The 25,150-nt window shown below is 44.3% G+C and overlaps 1 protein-coding gene across 1 annotated transcript in view; it reads left to right on the top strand.

The window, feature by feature from the left end:
- Positions 1 to 25,150, top strand: part of WDR35 (WD repeat domain 35) — a 176,478-nt gene that overhangs the window by 116,719 nt on the left and 34,609 nt on the right. The window contains exons 21-25 of the mRNA XM_069728136.1: positions 12,300 to 12,503; positions 13,287 to 13,433; positions 14,946 to 15,078; positions 18,350 to 18,460; positions 21,170 to 21,334. Coding sequence (XP_069584237.1) covers positions 12,300 to 12,503; positions 13,287 to 13,433; positions 14,946 to 15,078; positions 18,350 to 18,460; positions 21,170 to 21,334 — 760 coding nt within the window. The remainder of the gene's footprint in view (positions 1 to 12,299; positions 12,504 to 13,286; positions 13,434 to 14,945; positions 15,079 to 18,349; positions 18,461 to 21,169; positions 21,335 to 25,150) is intronic.

The following is a 25,150-nucleotide window of genomic DNA, read 5'->3' as shown; positions in this document are numbered from 1 at the left end:
AATTAAACGGCGTCATTCAAAACTATGATATGTCTCTCCAGAAAAAAAACAAAAAACTCTTTATAGAGCTATGTCACCGGAAAATTTTCTTTTACAATGTTCTGAATTTTTTTTCACTACTTAAAGAAAAAAACTAATACAAGTTGCTATTGTCGTAATCGTGCTGACCTGAAAAGTAATGATGTTGGGTTATTTTTACCGCTCAATGTAGGCCGTAAAACATAACACAAAAGCAATGTTTTTTTTTCACCATTTATGTACATTATATCTACTATATAATTGTCTAAGGGTCACTTCCGTCCTTCTGGCTGTCTGTCTGTTTGTCTGTCACGGTTATTCATTCGCTAATTGGTCTCGCCAGCTGCCTGTCATGGCTGCCGTGACCAATCAGCGAAGGGCACAGTCCGGAAGAAAATGGCTCCTTACTCCCCGCAGTCAGTGCCTGTCGCCCGCATACTCCCCTCCAGTCACCGCTAACACAGGGTTAATGCCGGCGGTAACGGACCGCGTTATGCGTAGGTAACGCACTCCGTTACCGCCGCTATTAACCCTGTGTGTCCCCAACTTTTTACTATTGACGCTGCCTATGCGGCATCAATAGTAAAAAATGTAATGTTAAAAATAATAATAATAAAAAAAACCTGCTATACTCGCCCTCCGTAGTCGCTCGTGCCGGCCGCCATCTTCCATCTTCCGTTGCAATATACTACGTGACTGCAATATACTACGTGGCTGTGCAATATACTACGTGGCTGTGCAATATACTACGTGGCTGTGCAATATACTACGTGGCTGTGCAATATACTACGTGGCTGTGCAATATACTACGTGGCTGGGCAATATACTACGTGGCTGGGCAATATACTACGTGGCTGGGCAGTATACTACGTGGACATGCATATTCTAGAATACCCGATGCGTTCGAATCGGGCCACCATCTAGTGGCAAAATAATTGAAGTCGATCAAAACAGTAACTCGTCTTGCAAAAGGCTACAGAAAACTAACAAAGTTCTGACTTGGAATTTGAATCTGAATCTGAAGGGAATTTGCAACTCAATTCCTTCCTGAGGTTTTGAGACAGCCGGAAACACAACATCGATGTTCGAAAAAAGCCCAATGACACCTAAAAGGAAATGAGGGCTACTGTATGGGCCTGTCCATCCCAGGTGGAAAAAAAACCCTGGATGGGGGCTAAAAAAAGAAGTTCTGCTTATTTTCCCTCTGTGCAATACCGGACCGGAGTCCCGGACTGAACTATCCACACATTACTGTGATGGGTTTATGCCCCGTGTAACACCTGGGTAGAAGGTGTCCGCGTAACAAAAAGCAGTCTTGTGGCGGAGTTTATTTTCCTACTCTGCTCCATGTGACAACTGTTTCCATCGGTCCAGCATCAGGCAGCATTCCAGCCAAAGTCTAGACTTCAACGTATCTGACATTCCACACTGCCATGCTGGAAGTAACACGTACAGTATAAATCCCCTCTACGACCATCGCAGTATAAATCATCCCCCTAATCGGAAAACAATCCCATAAATTAGTCCTTTCACAGGGAGAAAAAACCAAAACACACCACATTTCTCAAGGTGAAGAGCACAGAGCGTCCTAAGTGATTTATATTTTAAGATTTCTGCTGAAAATCATCATCTCTGAGATTGTTCGGTCAAAAACAACAACAAAAAAGTAAAGATCATAAAAAAAAAACTTAACAAGAAATCCAATGACATTACTTTTTAATTTTGCAATTATCAAAAAATCCCTTAAAAAAATGTCTTCCCATTTTTAAGAGTCTGATGATAGTTATAACTCCTTCCTGACCAAGCAAATTATCCTTGTTGCTGTTTTTGTTTTGTTTTTTTGCATTTACCTTTTTTCTTCCACCTTATTCCAAAATTAGTAACCTTTTTATTTGGTTTGTGTCGCCATGCTGTGAAAACCATAACTTTTTATATTTTTCTGTTGATGGAGCGGAGTGTATGTTGCTTTTTTTGTGGCGAGCTGAAATTTTCATTGGGACCATTTTGGTTGTACATATAATCTTTAGATCCTTTTAGTGTATTTTTTTATGAAGTGTGATGACCAAAATACTTTGCAATAGATCATAATTGAAGCGGCGTAGGCAGGGTAATGGCACATAGGCCTCCTCATAAAATGCCAAATCACCCATCTTTTAAAGGCAGAGGACCTGTATTGTGGCTCTTAAGAAGTAATTTTGCCCCTATTGAAGCCCCTTAGTGTTCTCACCCAGTACGATAAACCTTTTATAGCTCCCATAAAGTATGGTGCCAAGACACTTCAACCCCAAATACAGTATGATACCCCCACAATGAATTCTTCTACAGTACCCTCCACATGCACAGTTTGATGCCCCATCAGTGTCATTAACGCCGTGATGTCTCCACAGTCCCTCACACTTTGAGCCCCCCACAGTCCTACAACACGGTATGATGGCCCCCACAGTCCCAAAACTCATTATGTCTCCTACAGTATAATTGCTCCCACAAAGCCCTCCACCAAGTATAATTGCCCCACACAGCTCTCAAAACTGTATAATGGTTTCACACAGTATAATGGCCCCCATATAGCCCTCCACACAGAATAATGGCCCCTGCATAGCCATCTACACAGTATAATGGCCCCCCATCTAGCCCTCCATACAGTATAGTGGTCCCAAACAGCCCTCCACACAGAAAAATGGGCGCACACAGCCCTACACACAGTATAATGGCCCCATATATCCCTCCACACTGCATAATGGCCCCCACATAGCCCTACACACAGTATAATGGCCCCATATAGCCCTACACACAGTATAGTAACATAGTTAGTAAGGCCGAAAAAAGACATTTGTCCATCCAGTTCAGCCTATATTCCATCATAATAAATCCCCAGATCTACGTCCTTCTACAGAACCTAATAATTGTATGATACAATATTGTTCTGCTCCAGGAAGACATCCAGGCCTCTCTTGAACTCCTCGACTGAGTTCGCCATCACCACCTCCTCAGGCAAGCAATTCCAGATTCTCACTGCCCTAACAGTAAAGAATCCTCTTCTATGTTGGTGGAAAAACCTTCTCTCCTCCAGACGCAAAGAATGCCCCCTTGTGCCCGTCACCTTCCTTGGTATAAACAGATCCTCAGCGAGATATTTGTATTGTCCCCTTATATACTTATACATGGTTATTAGATCGCCCCTCAGTCGTCTTTTTTCTAGACTAAATAATCCTAATTTCGCTAATCTATCTGGGTATTGTAGTTCTCCCATCCCCTTTATTAATTTTGTTGCCCTCCTTTGTACTCTCTCTAGTTCCATTATATCCTTCCTGAGCACCGGTGCCCAAAACTGGACACAGTACTCCATGTGCTGTCTAACTAGGGATTTGTACAGAGGCAGTATAATGCTCTCATCATGTGTGTCCAGACCTCTTTTAATGCACCCCATGATCCTGTTTGCCTTGGCAGCTGCTGCCTGGCACTGGCTGCTCCAGGTAAGTTTATCATTAACTAGGATCCCCAAGTCCTTCTCCCTGTCAGATTTACCCAGTGGTTTCCCATTCAGTGTGTAATGGTGATATTGATTCCTTCTTCCCATGTGTATAACCTTACATTTATCATTGTTAAACCTCATCTGCCACCTTTCAGCCCAAGTTTCCAACTTATCCAGATCCATCTGTAGCAGAATACTATCTTCTCTTGTATTAACTGCTTTACATAGTTTTGTATCATCTGCAAATATCGATATTTTACTGTGTAAACCTTCTACCAGATCATTAATGAATATGTTGAAGAGAACAGGTCCCAATACTGACCCCTGCGGTACCCCACTGGTCACAGCGACCCAGTTAGAGACTATACCATTTATAACCACCCTCTGCTTTCTATCACTAAGCCAGTTACTAACCCATTTACACACATTTTCCCCCAGACCAAGCATTCTCATTTTGTGTACCAACCTCTTGTGCGGCACGGTATCAAACGCTTTGGAAAAATCGAGATATACCACGTCCAATGACTCACCGTGGTCCAGCCTATAGCTTACCTCTTCATAAAAACTGATTAGATTGGTTTGACAGGAGCGATTTCTCATAAACCCATGCTGATATGGAGTTAAACAGTTATTCTCATTGAGATAATCCAGAATAACATCCCTCAGAAACCCTTCAAATATTTTACCAACAATAGAGGTTAGACTTACTGGCCTATAATTTCCAGGTTCACTTTTAGAGCCCTTTTTGAATATTGGCACCACATTTGCTATGCGCCAATCCTGCGGAACAGACCCTGTCGCTATAGAGTCCCTAAAAATAAGAAATAATGGTTTATCTATTACATTACTTAGTTCCCTTAGTACTCGTGGGTGTATGCCATCCGGACCCGGAGATTTATCTATTTTAATCTTATTTAGCCGATTTCGCACCTCTTCTTGGGTTAGATTGGTGACCCTTAATATAGGGTTTTCATTGTTTCTTGGGATTTCACCTAGCATTTCATTTTCCACCGTGAATACCGTGGAGAAGAAGGTGTTTAATATGTTAGCTTTTTCCTCGTCATCTACAACCATTCTTTCCTCACTATTTTTTAAGGGGCCTACATTTTCAGTTTTTATTCTTTTACTATTGATATAGTTGAAGAACAGTTTGGGATTAGTTTTACTCTCCTTAGCAATGTGCTTCTCTGTTTCCTTTTTGGCAGCTTTAATTAGTTTTTTAGATAAAGTATTTTTCTCCCTATAGTTTTTTAGAGCTTCAATGGTGCCATCCTGCTTTAGTAGTGCAAATGCTTTCTTTTTACTGTTAATTGCCTGTCTTACTTCTTTGTTTAGCCACATTGGGTTTTTCCTATTTCTAGTCCTTTTATTCCCACAAGGTATAAACCGCTTACACTGCCTATTTAGGATGTTCTTAAACATTTCCCACTTATTATCTGTATTCTTATTTCTGAGGATATTGTCCCAGTCTACCAGATTAAGGGCATCTCTAAGCTGGTCAAACTTTGCCTTCCTAAAGTTCAGTGTTTTTGTGACTCCCTGACAAGTCCCCCTAGTGAAAGACAGGTGAAACTGTACAATATTGTGGTCGCTATTTCCTAGATGCCCAACCACCTGCAGATTTGTTATTCTGTCAGGTCTATTAGATAGTATTAGGTCTAAAAGTGCTGCTCCTCTGGTTGGATTCTGCACCAATTGTGAAAGATAATTTTTCTTGGTTATTAGCAGAAACCTGTTGCCTTTATGGGTTTCACAGGTTTCACTTTCCCAGTTAATATCCGGGTAGTTAAAGTCCCCCATAACCAGGACCTCATTATGGGTTGCAGCTTCATCTATCTGCTTTAGAAGTAGACTTTCCATGGTTTCTGTTATATTTGGGGGTTTGTAACAGACCCCAATGAGAATTTTGTTACCATTTTTCCCTCCATGAATTTCGACCCATATGGACTCGACATCCTCATTTCCTTCGCTAATATCCTCCCTTAAAGTGGACTTTAGACAAGACTTTACATAGAGACAAACCCCTCCTCCTCTCCGATTTTTACGATCCTTTCTAAACAGACTGTAACCCTGTAAGTTAACTGCCCAGTCATATCTTTCATCTAACCATGTCTCGGTTATTCCCACTATGTCAAAGTTACCTGTAGATATTTCTGCTTCTAGTTCTTCCATCTTGTTTGTCAGGCTTCTGGCGTTTGCGAGCATGCAGTTTAGAGGATTTTGTTTTGTTCCAATCTCCTCGCTGTGGATTGTTTTAGAAATGTTCTTACCTCCCATCTGAGTATGTTTTCCTGGGTCTTCTTTGTTCAAGTCTAATGTTTTTCTTCCCGTCCCCTCTTCTTCTAGTTTAACGCCCTCCTGATGAGTGTAGCGAGTCTTCTGGCGAATGTGTGTTTCCCAGGTTTGTTGAGTTGTAGTCCATCTCTGGCGAGGAGTCCATTGTACCAGTAATTCACACCGTGGTCCAGGAATCCGAATCCTTGTTGTCTGCACCATCGTCTTAGCCAGTTGTTTGCATCAAGGATCCTGTTCCATCTCCTGGTGCCATGCCCGTCTACTGGAAGGATAGAAGAAAAAACTACCTGTGCATCCAGTTCCTTTACTTTCTTCCCCAACTCTTCAAAGTCTTTGCAGATTGTCGGTAGGTCCTTCCTTGCCGTGTCATTGGTGCCAACATGTATCAGAAGAAATGGGTGGACGTCCTTGGAGCTGAAGAGCTTTGGTATCCTATCGGTCACATCCTTGATCATCGCACCTGGAAGGCAGCATACTTCTCTTGCAGTTATGTCCGGTCTGCAGATGGCTGCTTCTGTGCCTCTCAGTAGTGAGTCTCCCACCACCACCACTCTTCGTTGCTTCTTGGCTGTACTTTTTGCTGTCACTTGTTGCTGTGTGCCCTTTTCTTTTTTGCTTGCTGGTATTGCTTCATCCTTAGGTGTGCCATCTTCATCCTCTACAAAGATTTGATATCGGTTCTTCAGTTGTGTGGTTGGTGATTTCTCCATGGTCTTCTTGCTTCTTTTGGTCACATGCTTCCACTCATCTGCTTTTGGAGGTTCTCTGACACTTTTTTCACCTTCTGTGACCAGTAGAGATGCTTCTGTTCTGTCTAGAAAGTCTTCATTCTCTTTGATGAGTTTCAAAGTTGCTATTCTTTCTTCCAGACCCCGCACCTTTTCTTCTAAAAGGGCCACTAGTCTACACTTCTGACAGGTGAAATTTGATTCTTCTTCTGGTCGGTCTGTGAACATGTAGCACATGCTGCAGCTCACCATGTAGGTCGTCACATCTGCCATGTTGCTCCTAGATCCTGCTGACTTGCTGTGTGTTTTCCTTCTTGTGTAATCTACTCAGCCAAGCTCTCTTGCAATAATATCCTACAGGCAAAAATTACGGCGCGCGGTTTGGCGATGCTTTCCAAGCAGCTGGTCCCGGCTGTACCCAACGATCTTCTAGCTTAGGGAGACTTCGCTTTTCCCAGAAGGCACCTGGAATATGCAAATTGGCCTCCTCAAGCTTGAATCCCTGGTTTGGCGATGCTTTCCAAGCAGCTGGTCCCGGCTGTACCCAACGATCTTCTAGCTTAGGGAGACTTCGCTTTTCCCAGAAGGCACCTGGAATATGCAAATTGGCCTCCTCAAGCTTGAATCCCTGGTTTGGCGATGCTTTCCAAGCAGCTGGTCCCGGCTGTACCCAACGATCTTCTAGCTTAGGGAGACTTCGCTTTTCCCAGAAGGCACCTGGAATATGCAAATTGGCCTCCTCAAGCTTGAATCCCTAATGGCCCCGTATATCCCTCCACACAGTATAATGGCCCCTACATAGCCCTACACACAGTATAATGGCCCCATATAGCCCTTCACACAGTATAATGGCCCCCATCTAGCACTCCACACTGTATGATATCACCCCATCTAGCCCTCCACACAGTATAATATCACCCCATCTAGTCATCTACACAGTATAATGGCCCCAAACAGCCATCCACACAGAATAATGGACGCACACCGCACAATAGTCCCCACATAGATCTCCACACAGTATAATGGCCCCCACATAGCCCTACACACAGTATAATGGCCCCATATAGCCCTCCACACAGTATAATGGCCCCCATCTAGCACTCCACACAGTATAATATCACCCCATCTAGCCCTCCACACAGTATAATCGCCCCCATCTAGTCATCCACACAGTATAATGGCCCCAAACAGCCCTCCACACAGAATAATACCCTCCAACATACCCTTCCACACAGTTTGCTCACCCCCATATACTACAGTAAATGGTCCCCAAATCTCCCCACACTTTATTGATTTAAAAAAAAAGCAAAAAATAAAATAAATTACTCTCCTCTTCCCGTTCCCTGCTGCTCTGGAGTCTGCAGCTTGTGTTCTGAAGCTCCACAGAGCAGGCGCAATGTAGTGACATCAGACTCCATACGCACAGGGTGAATGAGGGCTCCCTGTTCCATCTTTGCTTTGAACTGTATCTGCATCCAGGATACATATACTGTTAAAAGTGCAACTTTCCATTTCACCCCAGACAAGCCCTTTAAATAATTACATTCCCCTGCTAGATCTTACATCTGGCATGAAGAGACACGAGGGACCCACTGAGCAGTACAGCTTCAAAGACAACAGTGCCACATCCATGGATTTTTTCAGGAAACATGAGAAGTGTGCACATCGCATATAGTGTCTGCAGACATTTCATTTCAGCCTGGACAACACGTTTAAGGGTACATCAGCATGCTCCAGATAGGCAACAGGTTTTCTGTAGGGATTTTTTTGCCTGTATTTTTCATCTCCACCAAGTCAACTTAGCCTGGGGATCTTCTCCATGATGACCATGGTGAGTGAGCAATATTTCAGAAGTAATATCCATACAATGCGATATTGAGCTTTCCACCGTGGAAAACATCTACAGCAGCAAAATCTGGCACTTTTACAGTAATAATGGCAAAATACTCAATATGCTAAAAGATGAAGGCAAATAGTCACCACATCTGGGTGAGACTGTAGGCAAGAATTATCAAATCGTTCACCTACATCTACACTAAGCGCTTGTGAGGTAGAAAAGAAAGTTGTGGTTCCCAGGCAGTGAAAATCTCTCAGGGTTTCCCACTTGGCAAAAATGGTTATAAATGATCTAGAAAACCTCTGGGACCAGAATCTTATAGTATGGAAACTCTGTAGATATGTTTCACAAAGTTAGTGGACCTCATTGATCAATACTGGCTTTGTTGTCCAAAGAATCCAATAACAGTGCAGTTTAATTACAGATCATATTAGATGGTCTCTGTACCTTCACACAACTTCATCATATTGTCATAAACGGCCAACCTGCAAAATATTATTTTATTTATAAACTATGTTTTCTTACCCCCTAAAAATCACTTCATTGTACCGGGCAATGGGTGTCTCCCTTCTGTGTAATTTGCTCTCCGTTGCTTGCCTGTTGTCAAGTTTAATCCATGTCTAACAGCAGAGATGCTGGGACAGATTATAGTAAGAGGGGGTAAATCTTTTATCTTTCTTAAGGAAGTCGAGGCAGATCTTTGCTAGTCTTTATCTCTCTACAGGAAGTGGGGCGGGTCTTGATCTCTATAGGAAGTGGGGGGGCGTTGTCTGTACAGGAAGTGAGCCCTGTTTTTATCTTTTAACAGGAAGTGGAGGTGAGTATCTTTCAGGGAGAGAGGGCGGCTTACTATCTCTACAGGAAGTCGGATGGGTCTATATCTCTCTACAGAAAGTGGGGGTCTTTATCGCTACAGGAAGTGAGTGCAAGTCTTTTTCTCTACAGGAAGCGTGTGCGAGTCTTTACCTTTATACAGGAAGTGAGGGCGAGTCATTATCTATCTACAGGAAGTGGGGGCGAGTCTATCTACAGGAAGTGGGGGCGAGTCTTTATCTACAGGAAGTGGCTGCGAGTCTTTATCTACAGGAAGTGGCTGCGAGTCTTTATCTACAGGAAGTGGCTGCGAGTCTTTACAGGAAGTGGGGGCGAGTCTTTACCTTTATACAGGAAGTGAGGGCAAGTCATTATCTATCTACAGGAAGTGGCTGCGAGTCTGTCTACAGGAAGTGGGGGTGAGTCTTTTTCTCTACAGGAAGCGGGTGCGAGTCTTTGTCTACAGGAAGTGGGGGTGAGTCTTTACCTTTATACAGGAAGTGAGGGCGAGTCATTACAGGAAGTGGGGGCGAGTCTTTATCTACAGGAAGTGGCTGCGAGTCTATCTATCTACAGGAAGTGGCTGCGAGTCTATCTATCTACAGTAAGTGAGGGGCGAATCTTTTTCTCTACAGGAAGTGGGTGCAAGTCTTTGTCTACAGGAAGCGGGCGCGAGTCTTTATCTGTCTACAGGAAGTGGGGGCGAGTCTTTACCTTTATGCAGGAAGTGAGGGTGAGTCATTATCTATCTACAGGAAGTGGGGACGAGTCTATCTACAGGAAGTGGGGGCGAGTCTTTATCTACAGGAAGTGGGGGCGAGTCTTTACCTTTATGCAGGAAGTGAGGCCGAGTCATTATCTATCTACAGGAAGTGGGGGCGAGTCTTTATCTACAGGAAGTGGCTGCTAGTCTATCTATCTACAGGAAGTGGGGGCAAGTCTTTTTCTCTACAGGAAGCGGGTGCGAGTCTTTGTCTACAGGAAGCGGGGGTGAGTCTTTACCTTTATGCAGGAAGTGAGGGCGAGTCATTATCTACAGGAAGTGGGGTTGGGTCTATCTACAGGAATGGGGGCGAGTCTTTATCTACAGGAAGTGGCTGCGAGTCTATCTATCTACAGGAAGTGGGGGGCGAGTCTTTATCTCTACAGGAAGTTGGGGTGAGTGTTTATCTGTCTACAGGAAGTGGGGGTGAGTCTTTACCTTTATGCAGGAAGTGAGGGCGAGTCATTATCTATCTACAGGAAGTGGGGGCGAGTCTTTATCTACAGGAAGTGGCTGCGAGTCTATCTATCTACAGGAAGTGGCTGCGAGTATCTATCTACAGGAAGTGGGGGCGAGTCTTTTTCTCTACAGGAAGTTCGGGCGAGTCTTTATCTGTATACAGGAAGTGGGGGCGAGTCTTTATCTACAGGAAGTGGCTGCGAGTCTATCTACAGGAAGTGGGGGCGAGTCTTTACCTTTATACAAGAAGTGAGGGCAAGTAATTATCTATCTACAGGAAGTGGGGCGAGTCTATCTACAGGAAGTGGGGGCGAGTCTTATCTACAGGAAGTGGCTGCGAGTCTATCTATCTACAGGAAGTGGGGGCGAGTCTTTTTCTCTACAGGAAGTTCGGGCGAGTCTTTATCTGTATACAGGAAGTGGAGGCGAGTCTTTATCTACAAGAAGTGGGTGCGAGTCTTAATCTACAGGAAGTGGGGGCGAGTCTTTACCTGTATACAGGAAGTGGAGGCGAGTCTTTACCTTTATACAGGAAGTGGGGGTGAGTCATTATCTACAGGAAGTGGGGGCGAGTCTTTATCTACAGGAAGTGGCTGCAAGTCTATTTACAGGAAGTTGGGGTGAGTCTTTTTCTCTACAGGAAGTTGGGGCGAGTCTTTATCTGTCTACAGGAAGTGGAGGCGAGTCTTTATCTACAAGAAGTGGGTGCGAGTCTTAATCTACAGGAAGTGGGGGCGAGTCTTTACCTTTATACAGGAAGTGGGGGGCGAGTCTTTACACGAAGTGGCTGTGAGTCTACAGGAAGTGGCTGCGAGTCTGTCTACAGGAAGTGGGGGTGAGTCTTTACCTTTATACAGGAAGTGAGGGTGGATCTATATCTCTTCAGGAAGTGAGATTGGATCTTGAGCTTTCTACAAGAAGTTGTGGTTGGTCCTTATCTCTCCACAGGAAGTTGGGGGTGAGTCTTTATCTTCCTACAGGAAGTGGGGGCGGATGTTTATCTCTACAGGAAGTAGGGGCGGGTCTTTATCGCTTTACAGAAAGTAAAGTAGGGGCGGGAGTCTTTATCTTCGTTTGTGAGGTTGAGCCAGGTTTTTATCTCTCTACAGGAAGTGGAGCTGGGTCTTTGTCTCTCTGCTCCTGCTTTCCTGTCTTTCGTATGGCATACAGGTTTATTAGAGAGGTGCTCTTTCTGTTCGGGGTAGGCAAGCCATTGATAATATCAAGCACAGTTCCTGCTGGGAAATTAGAGAAAGTAAGTTCCAACTCCTATAGTTCTGGCAGAATGCTGCTCAAGAGGAAGTTCCCACTCAAAAAAGTGGATGGCAGGTTGCAGAGCATGAGATTTTAGATCGCTCCTGGACATATTAGATTGCTAAGCACATTTATCTTGATGTGGGTGATGAGGGCAGCCATGAATAAACAGGTACACTTTAAGAAATGTAAGCTTCTTTTCACGATTCCTCATTTGTGTGGTGAGTGGCTGCTTAACCGTCCAATCTGGGGCAGGGGGATGCTGAACTGTATCGTGATAGACAGCTCAACTGTCTAATCTGAGGCTTGGGCGTGCTGAACTGTCATTGTGGTGAATGACTGTTACGTGCTGGGTTTCCTACAGGTGTTCGGAATATTTATCAGGCTATTTAGCTGGTGGCTGTCTCTTATCTCTGCCAGTTGTAGCTCTGCTCAATTGGTGTGTGTTACTCCGTGCTTTGATTGCTAGTATTTTGATCTTTGTTGCCCGATCTTAGATTTGCCTTTGACCATCCCCTTGCCTAGCCCCTTTGTCTTGATTTACTACCTTCTTGGAATTCTGACACCTGACTGTGACTTGACTACTCTTTTGCCTCACCGCCCTGTTTATGAAGCACCCTCCTGGCTTTTGACCTAGGACTCCCTGACTTCTCCACACAGGCGTTTACTTGCTGAAGCTGCGCTGCAGAAACTGGACCTTTCTACTGCTGAACAAGCCTTTGTCCGGTGTAAGGATTACCAGGGCATAGAATTTGTGAAACGGCTGGGCAATCTGCAGAGTGAGCCCATGAAACAAGCCGAGGTTTCTGCCTATTTTGGCCGTTTCGAAGAAGCAGAGAGGATGTATCTGGACATGGACAGGAGGTAAGAAGTTGCCTGCTTTTGTATTGAGTTCTATGGGGTAACTCTGTGGATAAAGGGTTCTTGTGCCTAGAAATTTACATTGTAATATATACCCTTCCTCTTTTCATCCTCCAAAATCGTTCATGAGACAACCCCTGTTATAGTGATAAGCCGAGCATTACTTTCTACCTGTCATACATATGTTTCCATTTAGTTTTGAGGTTATTTCCAACATGAGAAGTTGTCACCTAGCAGTCCCCGTGGCTGCATGTCTCACGGCTGTTCAACAGCCACAACGCATGCCTGATTGTTAAGCAGCCCATGAATATGTTGCAGTTGTCGAACAGCCTCAAGACATCCAGCCACGGGGACTCAAACATATTATTTGAGCACTCTGAAGACCCTCGGTTAGTACATGATCATGCTCAGATAACGCCCTATCCCAGCACACTCGCGCATCACTGTTTACCACCTCTCGATTCAGCTTGAGCCCTATTTGTGGATCAGTGGATGTCCTAGCATGCAGACCCCCACCGATCAGTAAATTGCCATCTCTCCTTTTCATAGGTGATAACTTCTAAAGCAAGCCTAGACTTGGGGGGTTATCAGTGATTTTGGCACTTTCCTTGCAATCCCAGACATGGCTCGTGAAATGCACCCCTGAAATACCGCCGTGTGAACCTCAGCCTTATATCTCATTTTTTGTGTGTATTTTTTGAGGACTATGCGCCAATAATAAATGATAGGGAACATGCATGTCTTTGTGGCTTGTTTTTACAAATCGGGCTATAATCCCTTTCACAGAGACCTCGCTATCAGTCTCCGTATAAAGCTGGGAGACTGGTTCCGTGTGTTGCAGCTGCTGAGGACGGGATCCGGAGACTCTGATGATACTCTGCTGGAGCAGGCGTACAATGCCATCGGTGACTACTTTGCAGACAGACAGAAATGGTAGGATCTGATAAGTGGAGGCAGTCCCCCATTCCTCCCTTGCTGAGTATATTACACATGTGACCAATGAGCAAAGCTAATACACCATGTAATGTTTCATCCAGGACCTCAGGGGCGGAGCTTGTCTTCCCTATTTGAATTTGTCACGCTCCGCCCCCGCTCAGGCTCTGCTCAGGTAAAACCACAGTTCAGAAGTTTGCTCAGAGTGCTCCTTTAAAAGGTCAATACATGGTGGTTATGTAATAATATCAGTGAATCTATAAATTAAGACAGATTTTTACAGTTGTCCTTTTTTGGCTTGTGTATATTCACTAGCTATTGACCCCCTTCTACGCCCGGGTGGCCTGCATTTGTATGCTTTTGCCCACGGTGTATTAAAATTTAAATGGCGCCATAGTGTGGGCGTGCGCAGCGCTATGTTAATATTGTAGTACAATACTTCAATGAAATGGCACCTAAGTCAGCTTGTGCGTGTACAGCGCTATCCGGCGGCATTTTTTTAAGACACAGTGTCTGCGAATTCACACAAACAGTGTCTTCAATAAATAAAGGAGGAGGAGGTGAGCTGTGACATCACCTATTGTGAATGGTGGATCCTGTGTTATCTACTGTATATAGAGGTGTTATCAGTCATTGTACAGGAGTAGGAGGAGGTGAGCTGTGACATCACCTATTGTGAATGGTGGATCATGTGTTATCTACTGTATATAGAGGTGTTATCAGTCATTGTACAGGAGTAGGAGGAGGTGAGCTGTGACATCACCTATTGTGAATGGTGGATCCTGCGTTATCTACTGTATATAGGTGTTATCAGTCATTGTACAGGAGGAGGAGGTGAGCTGTGACATCACCTATTGTGAATGGTGGATCATGTGTTATCTACTGTATATAGAGGTGTTATCAGTCATTGTACAGGAGAAGGAGGTGAGCTGTGACGTCATCTATTGTGAATGGTGGATCCTGTGTTATCTACTGTATATAGAGGTGTTATCAGTCATTGTACAGGAGGAGGAGGTGAGCTGTGACGTCATCTATTGTGAATGGTGGATCCTGTGTTATCTACTGTATATAGAGGTGTTATCAGTCATTATACAGGAGGAGGAGGTGAGCTGTGACATCACCAATTGTGAATGGTGGATCCTGTGTAATCTGTCATTGTGTTCCTGTCTGTGATGATAACGAGACCACTGAGGATTGATCTCTACAGAATGGCAACTAATTGTTAGACTCAGTAATCAGAAACAAAAGTGCAAGAATTCAGGATTGATTTATTTAAAAACTGATGGAAAATGAAAGAAAGGTCCCCAAAATTGTTTTAATAAAAGTTAAAAAGTTAATTAAATAAATAACCTTCATGTAAGCAATATATTACTTTCTGAAGACATCCCCTTGAAATGGTGGTCACTCTGTCAGGAAGTCAAAACTGCCCTCTCTCTCCGTGACTGTGCGTTCACTCAGTTGGGCGTTTTGCGTAATGCTGTGGCCTGTGATCAACCTGTTCCTCCTCTGTAGGGTAAATGCGGTGCAGTACTATGTACAGGGCAGAAATCAGGAGCGCCTGGCCGAGTGCTACTACATGCTGGAGGACTATGACGGGCTGGAGATTCTGGCTAATTCCTTGCCTGAAAACAATAAACTGCTCCCAGTAAGTTCCTTCTGCTTTGTATGGCTTCCTAGAATTTTCTGTAAAGTGTGTGAACACATCTAGGGGCGAAAGAGTTCTGTGATACATCTTTTGTGGAATGACTTTGGATTGGAGCCTTCAACCCAGTATTGACCAACTTAGGACCTCCATAGACATTGGCCTAATGACGGCCAATATCGATAGGTTCGGCTGAGGGTCTAATGTGTTTCGATGCCACCAACAGCTGATGTCTGGGAGATAACGATCTGGCATGTCTGATTTTAGACTGCTTGGCAGGATAATCCACCGCCAACAGAGGAGTCTGTCAGTGGCCTTCTCATAGGGAGCACAGAGTCTGGTAGCACGCGGGCTCTGTACGGGAGAGAGACAGACGAGAACAAAACAATTGGGAACCGTTTCTACCTCCAGGATGGCATCCTGCTTACTCCTGGTGAAATGTGTGCAGTATGTGTCCCCCTTTACCTCCCGGAGTGCTCTGCCATGATCAGGACGCTCTCCACACCTCGTAGTTTTCTGTGGGCTTCTCCAAGTTGGTGAGGATCATAGATGTCTACGAAGTGTATACAGTAGCAAACGGTAGTGTCTGTAGACTTCTATGGGCTCCAACGACTTCAACAGCTATGAAAATCGGAGTATTCCGAAATCACAGCTGATTACTGCTCACGAAGGGGAACGCGTACCGCACAGACTCAAGAAGGGACAGGACGGCAATGAGTGATTAAATGCTCTTCTTGAATTTCCCCAAAGAAATTAATAGATACGGTAGATAGGATATAGATATCATAGATGTGGGAAAAAATGCTGCAAAGTAAGAATGGTTTCAAAAATAGAATAATTTGACAAAGTGCAAAATAAACAAAAGAGAAATCTAAACCAGATCACTATTTGGTTGCTGCCCTTTACCTTTATGAATTCTTCTAGGTACTTGCAGAAATGTTTTTGAAGGACCTCAGCAGGGAGGTTGTTCCTAAAATCTTGAAGAACTAACCGCAGAGCTTCTGTGTATGCCATGTAATCCTAGACAGACTCCATGATTTTGAGATCTGTCCGGCCGTATCATCACTTCCAGGACTCCTTATAATTATTTACAGAGATGATAATTCTTGATGATATTGACTTGATGTTTGGGGTCGTTTTCCTATGGCAGAATAAGCCCAAAATCAGACATTCATGTATCATGTTCACACTTTGGATTGAGATGCATGGACTTGTCGCGGGTCTCCTAACCCAGACTTGACAGGCTCATTGGCGTATATGAGGATGTCAGGTTCAGGTGAGGAGATTCATGGCCGGTCCTTGTGTTGCAATCTGTACTAAGACTGTGTTTCATGGATGTTTGGACTTTTACATGTGGAGCTATACTTCTCCCGGATGGTATTGCATGATGGATAAAGATCTTCCTGTATTTCTTAGCATCTAGGACACATTTAATCCTTACTCCATTTGCTGAAATGTAGCCCCAAACCTGCAAGAACCTTCCACTAGACCTCACTATTCCTGGAGACGCTCATTATTGTACTGCTTTCTAGCCTTCACACAACAGACTGCCTTCTGTAACTGGCAAATATTTCCCATTGTTTTGTGAACTGTTGAGTCTCTTGACCTTGTTTTTGTCCGCAATTTTTCCATGAAGACCACTTCTGGCTAGTCTTCTCTGAACAGTAGATGGGACTAGCTATAATCCACTGGTTGCTGCCAGTTTTGAGCTGATGGCACTGCTGAACATCTTCCAATTTCAAAGGTAAGTATGATGTGTATTTTATCTGCTGCACTAAGTTTCGTTGACCAACCACTGCTTCTAAGGTCCTCAGCATTGCCCATTTCTTGGTGTCCACAGTGCTGAAAAATACAGGCAGATCTTTTTCCTTTTATTATTTTAGTTTTTTCTATGTAGCACACTATTGATTCCATGGTGCTGTACATGAGAAGGAGTAACGTACAAAATACGGATGTAAGCTAGAACAAACTAACAATGACGGACTGTTACAGAAAGGAGAGGGCCCTGCCCTTGTGGGCTTTCAGTCTAATGAGGAAAGAGACAGTTTGGCAGGGAGTGACAGCAGCTCTGGTGGTGATGAGGGGGCAGTGGGACTATTGCAGGCTGTAAGCTGTTCTGAAGAGATGGGTTTTCAAGTTTGGTCTGAAAGTTCCGAATTTGTCGGAATCGGATGTGTTGCGTCACGGAATTCCAGGTGATGGGGGATACTTGGGAGAAGTCTTGCAGGCAATTGGGTGAGGAGCATATAAGTGTGGAGGAGGGAAGGAGGTCTTTGGAGGACCAGAGATTTCGTGTTGGAAGGTATCAGGAGATTAGTTTGGCAATATATGGAGAAAACAGTTTATGGATGGCTTTATAGGTCAGTGTTAGTAGTTTGAACTGGATACGTTAGGGAATTGGGAACCATTGAAGGGATTTTCAGACGGGAGAAACAGAGGAGTAGCGAGTAGAGATGTGGATTAGTCGGGCAGCAGAGTTAAGGATGACTGGTGAGTTGCGAGAGAGTGTTTATCAGGGAGGCCACAGAGGAGGATATTGCAGTAGTCGAGGCGGGAGATGATGAGGGCATGCACTAACATTTTAATAGATTCAGGGTTGAGGAAAGGACAGATTTTGTAAATATTTTTGAGTTGGAGGTGGCAAAAGGTGGCGAGAGCTTGGATTATACGGTTTGAAGGACAAGGCTGGTCAAGGGTTACTCCGAGGTAGCGGACTTCCAGTGCAGGTAATAGCGTGATGTCATTTATTGTGATCCTTCATGCAGCCTCCAAATTTATTCTGCAGCAGGACAATGACCCCAAACTTACAGGATATGTCATCAGAACAAGGAGTCCTGGAAGTGATGATACGGCCACACAGAGCCCTGATCTCACATCAGCCAGTTTGTCTGGGATTACATGAGGAAACAGAAGGATTTCTACTAGCGACATCCACAGAAGATCTGTGGTTAGTCCTCCAAGATGTCTGGAACAACCTCCCTGCTGAGCTCCTTAAAAAGCTGTGCCGTCACACCAAATATTGTGTTTATTTAGATTTTTCTTTCGCTCATTCACTTTGTGTTTTGTTAATTGCTGACAATAAACTACTAACGTTTCTTTCTTTAAAACCATTCTTACTTTGCATCACTTTCTGCACACCTGCCTAACAATTACAATAGATATTGGATGGATAGATTGATGCTTCTATACATAAGCTAGTAACGCAGCAGTGAGTGATTACCGCCCAATATCACATGTATGTGCAGTGTTACTAATAGCCACTCTTCATGCACAGGACATCGCCCGCATGTTTGTGACCGTGGGTATGTGTGAGCAGGCCGTGGCAGCGTTTCTGAAGTGCAACATGCCGAAAGCTGCGGTAGATGCCTGCATGCACCTCAATCAGGTGAGCGCTGTCAGTGGCACACAGTGACTTTGCTTCATTTTTGTTGTGTTTTTCTCTTTGAAGAACATTTCCTCACTAGATTAAAATAAATACCTAGAACTTTGAAGGACCTACTTGGAGATGTTCAGATTTTTCTTCTTAACATTTCTTTGCTGAAGACTTCTGGGCTAAACAGAAATTTCTGCAGTCACTCTATGCAATAAAAATTGCTGAATCCTGACAGTCTGCAGACCACTCGAGCTGGCATCAGACGGGATTGACGCATAGGCAGCATCAATAGTAAAAAAGTTGGTCACACAGGGTTAATAGCAGCGTTAATGGAGTGCGTTACACCGCGGCATAACGCGGTCCATTAGCGCTGCCATTAACCCTGTGTGAGCGCTGACTGGAGGGGAGTACGGAGCGGGCACTGACTGCGGGGAGGAAGGAGCGGCCATGTTGCCGCCGGACTGTGCCCGTCGCTGATTGGTCGTGGGTGTTTTGCCATGACCAATCAGCGACTTGGATTTCCATGACAGACAGAGGCCGCGACCAATGAATATCCGTGACAGACAGAAGGACAGACAGAAGGACAGACAGAAGGACAGACAGAAGGACAGACAGAAGGACAGACAGAAGGACAGACAGAAGGACAGACAGACAGAATGACAGATGGAAGTGACCCTTAGACAATTATATAGTAGATGCATAGACAATGAATGGAATGGAGGTCCAGCATTTGCAGCTACACTGCTGACAGGTCAGGACTGCAGAGCCCTGATTTCGGGATTGCTGGAGGTCCTAGCAGTTGGACCCCCAGCAAGTTTTACCTTATGCAGCTTATAGGGAATAAATAGTTTTCTTGACAATAACCTTTTAAGGAGGTTTTCCAGGCCAAGCATCTTCTGCCTTATGTGCAACCCATGGGGATGGAAATACATGGCACTTTGCAGTATATTTGCTTTGCTGGAAGATCCAGGATTGCCCAATCTCATCTCAGGTTACGTATTTGCACTCCGGCTAGATTTTTTTAGCTTCCACTGACATCTCGTACATACAGTTCTCTTTTCTCAATGAACACAACACCATTCGTGATGTCACATATGGATGGGTGGACATACTGTACAGGGAATGTATTGTATGCAAGGAGGACTGGAAGTCTAAAGATGATGTCGGGAGGTGGAGTGGCATCTGGAGCTGCCAGATATGCCACAACTATGCAGTCTGGGAGATCCCATGAACCTGCCATGGAATGGATGAACAGAAGAGCCTTCAAGGGGTTGTCCGGCCTTAAGGTGCAAGTCGGCAGTCACTGTATGTGTGCGCTGTGAGGATTCTCTGGTGCTGGGAGCAGGCGGTCATGTAACCGCAAGTATACAAAAGGCAGCTGTCTGCTGTCACTCACTGGAGTGTCGGCACTGCTGTTGGAAGTCTTGTTAGCTTTTATTATGGTCGTGCAAACAAACAAAAAACAAAACCCAGGTATTATATCATGTTATAGGGTCTTCCCATTTTAGTAATTCATGGAATACCTATGGGATATGCACCAAATGTCAGCTGGAGGTCTGACCTCTGGGTTCCGCACTGATCCTATCCATGCTGGCTCCCGGCCATCAACAAAACTGTAGGCAGCCATAGTCACTTGAATGGAGCCAGGCTGCAGCAGAAGGCCCCGGAGTTCCCATGTGCAGAGGGAGTGACAACACTTTGGCGGCGTCTTTCTCAGCGTGCGTTGGGTCCTGATGTTGCTTATCTGTTTTTCCCATCTCGGCCTTTCATGATGAGGACAGGAATGACTCCACCCAAGTCCCGCCACAAAAAGTGGGCTACGGAAGCGTTTGGGAGCAGTTAAGCCTGGTTTATGCGGTCCCTTGGGGCCCAGTGAACCCCTGCTCACTTCTGATTTTTCTTTCTTCTCATCAATTGAATAGAGTTATATGGGACGTATATTTTGCAGTATGAGCTGTAGTTTTTATCAGTGTCACTTCGGGGTCCCAACAACTTTCTGATCTATTTTTATTCTATTTTTTGGGAGGTCCCTAGAGATGGGCAAACCAGAACAGTAAAATTCAGGGTAATTACCAAACACATAGTGTCTGTGCATGGACCCCGAACACGGACTTCTAAAGAAAATGTTGCTGTTCGAGTTCGGCACCCTGAACATTCGTTGTTTGCCACACTGTCATCTGCGAGACAGCAAGGCAAACACCGTATCTGATTGGTGGTAACATGTTTTTATCCAGTGAGAGAACTGCGGTTCCCACTCTGTCAGTTGACAGCGTGAGCCAGCAGCTGTGGCTGGCAGTAAAAAGGTCATCACGGCTCACAGGGGTCATCTGATGAGAGAGTACTACTCTCCTCAGCCTACGCCTGCTGTTGCTGATGACAGCGTGCCCAGGCACCACCGATGTGAGTACTCATCAGCCGGCACCCGTGCTATAAATAAATAATAATACAAAATTACGTGACAATAGTGAGACATCAGGGAGGCATCCTGGGCCTTGTGCCTCCTTAGTAGTTTTCTATCCCAGTGAATTTGCAGGTTGTTCAGAATTTTGGCTTCCGTCACTTCACACTTAGGTTGATGGTTGTACTTCCGTTTTCATCTGCTCTCTTCAGCCCTGTACTGTATATACTCGTCCTCTCCATGGCATATCTAGTTTATGAAGAATGGCAAAGAATCGCCAAATCTATTAGAAGTCACCCAGTGTATTTTTGTTTTTTTTACAGTGGAACAAAGCAGTCGAACTCGCCAAGAACCACAACATGAAAGAAATCGGGTCCTTACTTGCCAAGCACGCTTCTCATTTGCTAGAGAAGAACAAGACGCTGGATGCCATTGAGCTTTACCGGAAAGCCAACCACTTCCTCGAAGCAGCGAAACTCCTGTTCCAGGTAAGGATGGAATATCAGACCCCAAACCATCCCCAGAACCTCGCTGCAGTATCCAATCCTATTCCTACATTAGTTTCTCAGACTTCCAGACTTCTGTTAGGCTAGGTTCAGATTGCGTTAGTGCAATCCGTTTAGCGCCTAGCGCTAGCGGATTGCGCTAATGCAATCCGTTGTAAAGGGGTTGCGTTAAACGTCCCCGCTCTCGCCGATCTCCGATCTGCGAGAGCGGGGAACGGACCGCGGGCGCGCCTCGGACGCTGCAAGCAGCGTCCGCGGCGCGCCACAAAACACCGGCACATAGCTAGCGCGTGCCGAAAATGGCACGCGCTAGAGATGCGCGTCCCCATTGCTGTTAGTGGGCGCGCTAACGGACGCGTTGCACGGCGTTAATTTTTTTTTTTAAATTCGTTTATTGAATTCAGGAAAGATCATACACATTTTGTTTGTATTTATCATTATCCATTGATTACAGGAAATCACCATACATAGCCATGTATAAGATATTATAAGGATAATAAATTGTGCATGTTAATCATTAATGCCTTATTTTAAACCTTAACTGTAACTACATTAACTTCTAATAAAGCCTCTAATACTAACGTAATGCCGCTTACGAAAAAGAGTTCTAAATAAAACCCGCTCTGTTGGTAAATAGTGTCTAGAGAATCATACACCCTTTTCTTATGCGTATATTGAGTCCTTTTAACTTATATAGTATGACAGGATGAATTCCATCTTCCCCATATCTTCTCAAATTTAGTTGGACAACCCCTATTCTGATATAGCGTCCGCTCATACGGAATAATTGAGTTTACTAAGTCAACCCATGCTCTAAGAGATGGACCAGAACCTCCCATCCAACGCAGCGCCAACACCTTTCGTGCCATAAACAGTGATTCCCTCAGAAATATTCCCGTGTGGTGATCCCAAGCCTCCGCCTCCCATACTCCAAACAAACATACCAGTGGCTCAAGTGGAACAGGGATCGACACCAAAGATGTCAATAGTACCGTCACTTCTCTCCAATATTGAAAAATAACAGGACACTTCCATATCATATGGATAAAATCTGCGTCACCAGAGTGACACCTCAAGCAGTCTGATGAATGAAGACGGCCCATTTTAAAAAGACGAGTCGGGGTCAAATAAGATTGATAGATTATATACAGTTGGATCATCTTATTATTGATTGATGGGGAGACCTTAGTTGGAGATTCCAAGATTTCATCCCATTCTTCTCCCAGTGTATCCGGAAGAAGTCTCCCCCACTTTCCCTTAATTGAATCTATGGCAGATTCTTCACCTATGGATATCAGGTAGGTGTATAGAGAGGAAATGAGTCCCTGGGGGCCCTGTGAGTTAAGAATTCCTATTAACGGCAGAGTTGAAATAGCTCTACCCGCACCCGTGTTTCGTATATGTGATTGGAAGGCAGATCTTAGTTGCAGGTAGCGGAAAAATTGAGACTTCGGTATATTATGAGTATTTTGTAATTGTTCAAAAGAAACAAAAACCCCCTGGCTATGTATATTGCTCACCGTGAGAACGCCATGTGATATCCAAAATTCGGTAGACGGGTGACCCAATAATCCCGGAAAGTAACTATTGTTCCATAACGGCATTTCTGCTGCTATATCGACATATTGTGTCACTTTTTTAATTTGTCTCCATATTGATCGTGCCAGGCGGAGCAAAGGAAGCAAACGAGGGACAGCAATTTTCTCCATCTCTAAAAAACCCATCGGGCAATCAACTTTAGCTGAATGTAATATATGGCTTTCAGAGTTGGGAAGAGATTTCCCGGGCATCCACTCACTTATCATTTTGGCCTGCCCAGCAAGGTAATACAGATAGAAGTCCGGCAAAGCCGCCCCGCCCCCCTGTTTGGGTCTCTGCAGGGTGGATAATTTAAGTTTAGGTCTAGCCTTCCCCCATATGAAGGATGTAGTAAGGGAGTTTAGGGTTGCAAAGAAAGATTTAGGTATTAAAACGGCACTATGTTGAAAACAGTAGCTCAATTTTGGGAGTAAAATCATTTTGATCAGGTTGATACGACCAGCTACAGATAGCGGGAGCTTGTCCCAGGTAGCATATTTAGATTTAACCACGTCAATTAGTGGATATATATTGAGATGTAAATCTAGGTGACTGCGCTGAGTCATATGTATCCCGAGGTACTTAAAATTGGAGACAATGGGCAGCAGCGAGAGGGTTTCAAGGCTTGGCATTGGGGTATGAGAGAGAGGCATCAGAGCAGACTTGTCCCAATTTATACATAGGCCAGAAAACTTACTAAATTTATCAATCATCGTTATTACTTTTGGTAATGTATCTTCTGTCTGGTCCATAAACACCACCATATCATCAGCATAAAGACCTATAGTGTCCACCCGATCAGCAATATGTATCCCTTTAATATCTACAGAGGACCTCATCCGTATTGCCAAGGCTTCTATTGCCAAGGCAAATAAAGCTGGGGAGAGAGGGCATCCCTGGCGAGTTCCCCTATGCAGAGAAAATGGTGCAGACACAGAGCCGTTTACCACCATTCGCGCCCCAGGCTTCGCATATAATGTACCTATCCCTCTCAGAAATTTATTCCCAAACCCATATTTCCGTAGACATGCAATTAGAAAAGACCACTCGAGGGAATCAAAAGCCTTGGCTGCGTCCAGCGAAGCCAATGCCCACTTATTGTCCGGTTCTAGTGAACTATATTGAATAACTGATTGCACCCGCCTGATATTAATAGAGGTATTTTTCCCGGGCATAAAACCAGTTTGATCTGGGTGTATGAGATCCAATATGATCGTATTCAGTCTAGTAGCTAGAATTTTCGTAAAAATTTTATAGTCAACATTCACCAAAGAAATTGGTCTATATGATCCACAATCTAGAGGATCCTTCCCTTCCTTCCTGAGCACGACAATATTAGCATCATAAAATGTTTCAGGTACAGATTCACCCTCCCATATTCCCCTAAGTACCTTTAGCAATATAGGTGCCAATTTATCACGGTATTTCCTGTAAAATTCAATGGGGAACCCATCAGGTCCCGGGGCCTTCCCAGTAGCCATATCCGCTATTGCATGTTCTACCTCTTCCAGGGTGAATTCAGCCTCCATAAGGGCTCGTTGAGATGGGCTTAGCAAAGGGAATGTTATATCTGATAGATAATCCAAGCATTCATCAACATCAAGACCACTTTTAGACTTGTATAACAAAATGTAGTAATCGTAAAAGCTCTGAAGTATTTTATCAGTAGAGGATACCAACGAGTCATCAGACGCCCGGATCTGCAATATTGTGTTGGAGGTGTTATGTTGCCGCACCAAGAAGGCCAGGAGTGTGCTGGCTTGATTGCCCAGCTCAAAATAGGACTGCCGAGTAAAAAATAGTTTGCGTTTTGACTTAGCATCTGCATGCTGGTTATATAGTCTCTGGGAAGTAAGCCATTCAATTCTATTACTGCTGGACTGATTAGCTATATAAGTGGCCTCTGAGTCTTTTAATCTTTGCTCTATCTCCTCGTCCTCCCTCGCCGTTACCCTCTTGATATAGGAAATAGTTGAAGACAAGCATCCTCTCAGGTATGCCTTCAGGGTATCCCAAAATAAACCAGAGTTTTGGAGTTCCGAATGTGTTAGAGTAAAAACGTTTAACTGATCAACCGTCCTATCACTAGAGTCTATCAATTTCAACCAAAAGGGATTCAATTTCCAGAACCTATTACTATTATCGGATTGCTCATATTTAAGTTTTAGAATAATTGGACTATGGTCCGAGATCCCCCGATTACCATGTTCAATGCTATCC

Source organism: Ranitomeya imitator, chromosome 5 (genome assembly GCF_032444005.1).
Source record: "Ranitomeya imitator isolate aRanImi1 chromosome 5, aRanImi1.pri, whole genome shotgun sequence".
Lineage (NCBI taxonomy): Eukaryota > Metazoa > Chordata > Amphibia > Anura > Dendrobatidae > Ranitomeya > Ranitomeya imitator.
This window is presented reverse-complemented; position numbering and strand designations above follow the sequence as displayed.